General features: G+C 32.7%; 2 protein-coding genes across 3 annotated transcripts; one reads left to right on the plus strand and one right to left on the minus strand.

The window, feature by feature from the left end:
- Positions 1-2333: 2333 nt before the first annotated feature.
- LOC125050065 (B-cell receptor-associated protein 31-like) lies at positions 2334-3508 on the minus strand. The gene has a single exon (XM_047649641.1). The coding sequence runs from the start codon at positions 3277-3279 to the stop codon at positions 2659-2661; it is 621 nt and encodes a 206-aa protein (XP_047505597.1). The 5' UTR covers positions 3280-3508; the 3' UTR covers positions 2334-2658.
- Positions 3509-3600: 92 nt separating this feature from the next.
- Positions 3601-8298, plus strand: LOC125050064 (metaxin-1). Of its 2 annotated transcripts, none has more exons than XM_047649639.1 (6): positions 3601-3799; positions 3878-4024; positions 4265-4534; positions 4835-5069; positions 5260-5414; positions 7713-8298. In XM_047649639.1, exons 1-6 carry the CDS (start codon positions 3722-3724, stop codon positions 7824-7826), a joined length of 999 nt encoding a protein of 332 aa, XP_047505595.1. In that variant the 5' UTR covers positions 3601-3721; the 3' UTR covers positions 7827-8298. The 2 variants fall into 2 exon arrangements, with proteins under 2 accessions (XP_047505595.1, XP_047505596.1); XM_047649640.1 differs by lacking the exon at positions 7713-8298 and adding an exon at positions 6596-7453 and having other exon boundaries at positions 3604-3799.
- Positions 8299-8518: the final 220 nt, after the last annotated feature.

An 8518-nucleotide genomic window follows, 5' to 3' on the forward strand; every position in this document is an offset into this window, starting at 1 on the left:
TTACAGACGTATAAATTGTATATTCACTATAGATATGAGACACCGGCTGCGGTCTGAGGGTAAAATTCAGAAATGTGACTAAGGGCTGTTAAGCCTAGCGTTTTATATATCGTGCGTATAAGCTTCTTTGGAAGCGCATGTAGGTACGTATAGACGTGCCTTTTGGTACATGCGCACCTCATAAAGGTGGCGACTGACATTGAATATTCGCTCGATGTGAGCACGTTACAAATCGAATATTCGGCATGTCACTACAACGAGCCAAGCAGGTCGATACGAGCGCTGAGCGCCGAGCGCCCGAGAGCGCTCCACTCAGCTGTCGGATTTTAGGCGAATCCCTTTGAATATTACATTACAAGTCAGTCGCCACCACCTCTACGTCCGCCTGCAACTGTGGATAGGATAGAGCACAGGCGAATCGTGAATATTCAGGTGTTGTGAGCATGCCCACAACGAACAAATATTCATGCGTATATTCACATCGAGTGAAAATTCGATGTCTGTCGCCACCTTTAGAGCGTTGACGCTTTTCTAAGCTCATATAAATAATAGGTAGGTTGCGGAAAAAATTCACAACATTTTTTAATATAGTTTATTTACATTTAACTAAAGTATGTAGGTACCATTTTGTTCGATAACTTTTTGCCATCTTGTAGGTAGGGATATGATCCCAATGCTTTAGAAATTTTGGTGCTTCTGATCAAAATACCGCGACAATTGGTTTTGGCAGTCCTCTCGTGATGTTAACCTGACACTGCCTAAAGAATTCTGAAAAGACCGAAACACATGGAAATCTGGAGGTGCAAAGTCAGGTCTATACATCGGATGCATTAACACCTCCCAGCCAAGCTCTCTTAATTTTTGCTGAGTAGCTAAAGATGTGTGAGGTCTAGCGATATCTTGATGAAAAACCACACCCCTTCTGTTGATTAATTCCGGCCGCTTTCTCTCAACTCCTTGCTTTAATATCATCAGTGTTTCGCAGTAGAGATCAGAATCGATGGTCAAAAAAAAATTTGAAAAAAAAATTTGAAAAAGCTTAAACCAAATTTGTGCTAATCTCACAGACACTGTACTAGGTCCATAAACATCGCAAATTTTTTTCGCGGCTTGCGTTGCATTTTGACCTTTTTTGGAGTAAAATTTTAAAATGTATCAAATTTCTTCATTAGATTCACTTATCTTGACGGTACGAAAAATAAATAAAAATCACACATCCTAATATGAATTTGGAATTATCTTCTTTAAAATCTCAACTTTCAATGATATAGGCAATATAGCCAAAGAGATTTTATTACAAGTTCATACATAGTATAATGCGAAAAGACTTTTTCCCTAACCTAATAAGTCCGCAGTTCTGGGTAGAGTGTATTAAAGTGTCGGTTCTGTTTTGACACAACCATCGATGACACCCAGCAACTGTTTCGCCTTCTCAGTGGACGGCGAATAAGTAACGCAAATTTCGAAACATTTCACTGTATTTTCTTTGTCAATTATTAATGCAAAAATCATTGATGTTGGGCGTTCGATTATGACATCGATGTCAATATCGATGTTTTTCTAACATCGTTCATCCCTAGTTGATACAAACACGAGATCGACGCCACTACCGGGTACTACCGGTTCGAGCGACACGCCGAAATATGCCGGTTATCGCGCGTCCGGATTATTTAAAGCGTGTATGACAATGCTGAAACGACCGTATACGCGCAGAAAAATACGCTAGTCTTGAACCCCCCTAAGATCTAACTCCGACTCCAATACGTCAAAATTTTATCGGATTTTGACATACGTCAGCCTCGTTTCTAAATCTCACTTTTAATCTTCGACTTACGTTCTTAACGGCTCACGGCATTGAGCAAATTCAGAGACAATGCATACTGATTATCTTTATATATATAATTCTTCTGTGAGTGTGTATGTCACCTAACTTCTCTCAAACGACTGGACCGATTTTGATGAATTTTTTTGTGTGTGTTCAAGGGGATCTGGGAATGGTTTAGATTCACAAATCAGCCCGCCAGATGGCGCTGCAGTCGGTACTTTCATACTTTGCTTTACTAATCGCTTGAAATATCATGCAGGACAACGTCTGTCGGGTCCACTAGTTCATTATATTATACTGAAAATGAAATCATACTAAAAATATTGGTGTTTGTAAAGAAGAATACATATTAACTATATAAACCATATTTTATTTATGAGCAATATATTTAATAATAAAATCAATTAAATAACAAAACATAACAAACACAGCCAAATGTTATAAATGTAAATTTAAATTGTCATGGTAGGTTAATTTTTACAAACCATTTACAAATTACAATAAAAAAGCATATAAAATAATCTATATTAATAAAACAAAGAAAAAACCAGTTTTAGTTATAAACCTACTTACATAGTATCTTTTAGGCATAATTGCAATTACAATGCAATTAAATAAAGTATTATTATTACATTTATAAGAATTTCAGCACCATACATAACATAACGTTTAAGTAAATGTGGCACAAAAAAATAAACTCAGCATTTCATATAATAGAAAACAAATTACAGTACTAGTATAGAAAACCACTTTATCACTAGAGTAAGAGTTGTTATAGTGGCATTTAAATACTTTTACTTTAATTAATCCCACTTGGTTATGGCGGTTAGATTTTATTCATCTCCTTGTCCATTTTTGTGACCTTGCATTTCTTCATATTTTAACCGCCACATTGTAGCTTCTTCCTCTAATTCTTGAACTCTTAACTTTTGTTCATCTAATAATGCCTTAGTCAACGTAAACTTATGTGTCAATACTGCTATGTCTGAAGCATCTTCAATTCTATGTTCAATAAGAGTAGACTTAGCCATTTGCACAGTGTCTTCAGCCTTTATTATTATTTCTTGAGCCTTTAACTCAAGTTCATGCTGTATAATGATCATGGTCACAAGTCTCCTTATTACAAATGCAAGAAATATCGTAAAACCCGTAATATAAAAATTTCTTTGTGCTCTAAATAATTTAACATTACCTTTCATTTCATTAGTAAGATGAACATGATCAGTTGTGTGAGAATATTTACGCATCTCTCTGACGGCATCCATTAAGAATAGCGCAAGAACTCCCAGAAGAACATAGAAATATACAGCTGCTTGTTGTTGAAACATGGAGAATAATCGAGAACGAAAAAAGGTATGCCATTTTCTAGGGCTAAATATTGGTAGGATCAGTACAGTAACTATGGCTATTTCAAAATAAAGATAGCCTGCGATAAATGACCATTGAATCGACATTGTAATATTAAATTTTTAAGAATGCGAAGCCGGTTGCACTACTTTCTTGGTACTTGCACAATCACGATATAAACAAGTTTCTCCAAAGGTTTATATTGACGAAGGTCGTGTTCAATGCCGATTCAATATGTGCAATATGAAACTTTCAAGCAACAATATGTATAGCACTGAGCACAACACATTTAAATTAATTAAAACTGAACTGTGCGTAAATAATAAATTTCAGATGTTTTTAAGTAATAATTCTTGAAACTATGTTCATTTCACAGGTGACAAATGACATTAGCCTCTGTCAATTATCTTTTGATGTCAACAGTCAATAGTCAGGTCATTCCCCAATCATTCAGATTTCAGACTATAATTATTGATGAAAAAAATTATAATATATTGAAATATTTGAAATGTTATTTAAATTTTCAATTTCTTTAGAGTTGTGCTAATTATGAATAACATAGAGCTTGATATATGGCGAGGTGAATGGGGCCTCGCCTCAATAGATATAGAATGCCTTAAAGTTTTAGTAAGTTCAAAAGCTAAAGTTATAATATAACCTTTCCTATATAACTACCAACCGCTGAATAACTTTTTATTATTTCAGACGTATATGAAATTTATTGGTGTGCCTGTGCGAGTTCGAGAAGTAAGCAATCCATTCTTCACACCAAAAGGAACATTGCCTGTTCTGCGAGACGGTAGAAAAGCACTGACGAATTTTGAAGAAGTTGTAGCATATTTAAAATCTTTAGTAAGTCTACTAGCGACTGAACTACTTGAATATTAATCAGACATAAAATCTTTGGGTTATTTATACTAATGAGAAAATAATATTTTATAACTTAAATATTAGCTCAATATAGCAAACAAGCATTGAGAGGTAGTTAAATTTATCTATAGATAAAATTGAATGGTGTTAATTTGAGATATCATGTTTCTATGCAAACTGAGTCAAGTGCAACAGTGTTAAATGTAGCTATTTGTTTTTTAGGATTATAGCACAGATGTTCATTTGAATACAAAGCAAGCAGCAGAAGCCAGCGCCTTCACACAACACATTAGGGAGAAGCTTTATCCCGCTTACCAGTATGCATGGTGGGTTGATGAAAAGAACTATGCAGATCTCACCAGACCAACATATGCTAAGGCACTTCAGATTCCCTTTAATTTCTTTTATCCATCTAAATATCAAAAGGCAGCAAAGGAAATGATTGATGCACTGTATGGAGAGCATACAGATTTAAGAGAAATCGAGAAAACTGTAAGTTCAGTTCAAATATTAATTATTGATTTTACTCTACAATTTAAATAAAAATAATTATATATTATTTCAAGTTGTCTTTTTCTAAATGAAAGCCTTTCTAAGTGTGTATTTAATGTTCCTGAGCATTAGATTAAGGAAAAAAATACTAATATGCATTCATACCTTTATAAATTAATTAATTGACTTTTGTACATGTACATTGTACATCAAGGACTTGAGAATCAGCTGGGGAAAATTAAAAGAAACTCACTGTACCCATTTCACAATCAATTTGCCTAAACAATCACAATGTTTTAGGTCTATAGTGAAGCTGAAAAATGCCTGAAAACACTGTCAGATCGGCTTGGTGAAAGTGAATATTTCTTTGGCAATCGTCCATCATCATTTGATGCAACTGTATTTGCATACCTGGCACCCTTATATAAGGCACCTTTTCCAAATGGGACCCTGGCAAGCCATGTAAAGGGCATCGCCAACCTTACAAGATTTGTTGCAAGAATAAATCAGAAGAATTTTAGGCACGTCACTGACGGTGAGTATTATGATAGCAGTGTCTAAAATATCTCTGACTAAATAATGCTTTATTTTAACTTTCTTTGTTTATTTTTTATGAATTAATTCAATTATGTAATAACATAGGTAAGTATTTTTTCACTGTTGGACAAATTACTATAAAAATTATAGTTAATTATTATTGATTGATTCGTTTTATTTTATTTCAGAATACAACAAACAAAATGCAACGAAACAGTCAACAGGGACCCAATCTGATAGAGAAGCTGCCAATTTTCCAAATCAGACTCGAAATAAAATACTAGCTGCTATTTTTGCTGGAATTGCCATGACTGGGTATGCTGTTGCTAATGGCATGTTTCAGGTGAGATAACTTACCTTACTTACCTTGTAGCTTAGTTCAATTCAAAATTAATGATTATGACTAAATGGTAGTTGATTAAAAAAAATTGGGATTTTACAAACAATTTCCATTTATTTATTATAATTTGATTGAAAATAGAAGTAATAGTGTTATGAGATTTAGCTTGATTCAATTTTTTTATAGTCTTAATATTTGTATTTATTATATGTTGGCTTATGTTTGGTTTTTTTAAAAGTACTGTTTTCCAGACCCTACATAAGAATTGCTTGTGTGTACCTGCCATATAGCTGTTAATAATTATTACCATAGGATTCAGAGATACATTATAGACAAGTTCTAAAGAATCAAATTATGCAAAAGACAAAAGTGTGTGACAACTCCTTAGTGTAATTAAACATACCATAATAGCTGACTTAACATCAAATGAATTATTATTAATCTGTACTTAGGGACCATCCATAAAGTACGTCACACGAATTTTAGGACTTTTGAACCCCTCCCCCCGTCCTTGTCACAGGTTGTCACATTTTTATAACCCCCCCTCCTGATGTGACGTCACACATTTTTTTAAATTTATGTATGTATTTAAAAATAATCGAGAGAAAACAGCTATTTTTTACTTATTTTTATTAAATAATATTCTGATAAAATCAACATAAAGTCCAAAATTTCATAAAACCGAAAAAACAAACGACTAGTTAGAAAATAATAAACGAAAAAATTCACATCCAAACTTTGCGTTTTAGTTTTTAAATTTTAACATGTGACGTCACAAAAGTATTGACCCCCCATGCCCCTTGTCACACGATGTCACACTTCGGTGATACCCTCCCTCCCCATTAACGTGTGACGTACTTTATGGATGGCCCCTTACGACATTCTTGTCAGTTAAAAGTTACCCACTTATATCCCTCTCTGATAGTATCTACAAATATCAAAAACCATTTGTTCCTTTGGTCTCAGATTTATTGATAGTTTTTCCTAATAAACAACTAGGTTATCAGCTTTCAGAGTCGAGTAGTTAGCTATTTATGACATATAACAAAAACGTACTCGCACCTGTTTCCTCACACTGTGAAAAACATTTATTGTACAAGCATAATGCCTTTTTTACCGTACTATATCTCTGAATCGTATGGTAAAGTTGTAATCTTATTCATTCTCATTTGTCTGTTTGTCAGGAGTTGAAAGAGTTTGAGCATACGCAAGACTACAGCGATATGTTTGAGAATGAAGCGGACGACAACTGACATGCTGTCCTTGTCGCAGAGCGGTCTACCCGTAGACAATTTTTTTTTTTATTACACATTTTATGCCCTCATAACTCTCCAAATTGCGAGAAGAACATTTAAGTTATTTTTAATTTCGTCTTAATATTATTTTCGTTGATTCATTTACTTATTTCGTTCTATACTAGTAGTTTTTATTTTTTTATGATTACACAAACATAGACGCTGTATATGTTAGAGAATTATTATTGTTTTCATATAACACGCGGAATTTTTTTTTATGCTACAACTCTTAATGTACACTCGCCATTCCAATTCTATTATATTTACCTCGATCGTACGATGAAGTTTAATTCAATTAAAACTTCCCAAACATTTAGAAATTGTGGTGTTTTTTCCATTCATTTTTAACTTATTTTTAAAGGGAAAAGAACTTTTAACATGTTTATTGTTCCACGAAATTTATATTTAATTTTCAGTAGCTAGAGTACCTATTGTTGATATCCAAATTGCTTATTATAACTGCCGCTTGTCACATATTTAGCAAGGAAAAAACAGACTGACTAAGTGCATTTATATTTAAAGCAATAATATATATAACGATATTTGGAATGGTAAATAGAAGGGATTTGTAGAGCGTACTAGTTATGATAGAATTCTATCACAGAATTTGATCAAAGGTTAAAGGTTCTTAATTATGGGAAGTAAAGAAATAGGCTTCATTAGATGCTAATGAGTAGTGAGTAGAATGCGATTTTGTTTGAGCTGATGAAAGAATTTGTTTTTGAGTGAATAAATATTGTTTGTTGATTCCGTCTTTTATTTTCCAATTAAACTTCTTGAGTTTTTACTTAGACCAAACATTTTTAGCTTCACATCGTTTTTAGTCAATTGTGAATTTGAGGTTTTGAGACAGCAACACTGGGGATGTAAATCCTATATTCAGATTTAATAAACTAATTTGATATCTAGACCATCCCTGATCATCAGATAACACTGCCTACAAATTACACAAATTAATATAAATACCAAATTGCAAGAATATTTACTTATAAAGAGTGACTTTCAGCGATGGTCATCATGGAGTTGGCAGAAAACGGTGTCGCTCAATCGGTTCCGAATAGCGAAGAAACATTTCGAGAAAATTAAAAGGGTCAGAGCTGCAAAGGAAGAATCTGTCTAGCATAATATTAAATTAGGACAAAATTGATCTCGGGGGTTAGCACAAATTTCATTGTTAAGCCTAAAGCTACCATTGATAGAGATAGATAGATAGACATTAGACCTGATATGAGTGGACTTAGGCCCAATTGTATTAGCATTCATATAGCATAAATAGATAAACTTCACAGATAGAAAGAAATTTGACGAAAATTTGTTTTTATGAAACTTGTACTAACGCCATATACTCCATTGATTATACTTTCTGAAATAAATTCTTTAATTTGTTGTACAAAAGAGAATTTTACAATCACAAATATATAATAAATTATGATGAATGAGCAAATAATCAGTAAATTTAAAATATATAGTTATTATGTTATTGCTATGGATCATTTGAACTGTATTATAACAAAATATATGTGTACATATATTGTCTATACAAAAGAATTATATTAGATATTTTAGTAAATAAAAAACAAATGAAACCTCAATATGGTATATATTTACTTTATTTGATCTTCCTTTTGCGTCGCTTATGCTTAATAATACAAATAATTAACACATTTTGTGTTTCCAAAATAAAACGACGTATTATTGCCAGTACAAAATAATATTTTTTAAATCATTGTAATCAAATGGCACTTAAACTGAAGTTTTACATTTCGTATAATTTACAATAAAACTGTTATATACAATTTGTATAATAACATT

The sequence above is a fragment of the Pieris napi genome, chromosome 6, assembly GCF_905475465.1.
Source record: "Pieris napi chromosome 6, ilPieNapi1.2, whole genome shotgun sequence".
Taxonomy (NCBI): Eukaryota; Metazoa; Arthropoda; class Insecta; order Lepidoptera; family Pieridae; genus Pieris; species Pieris napi.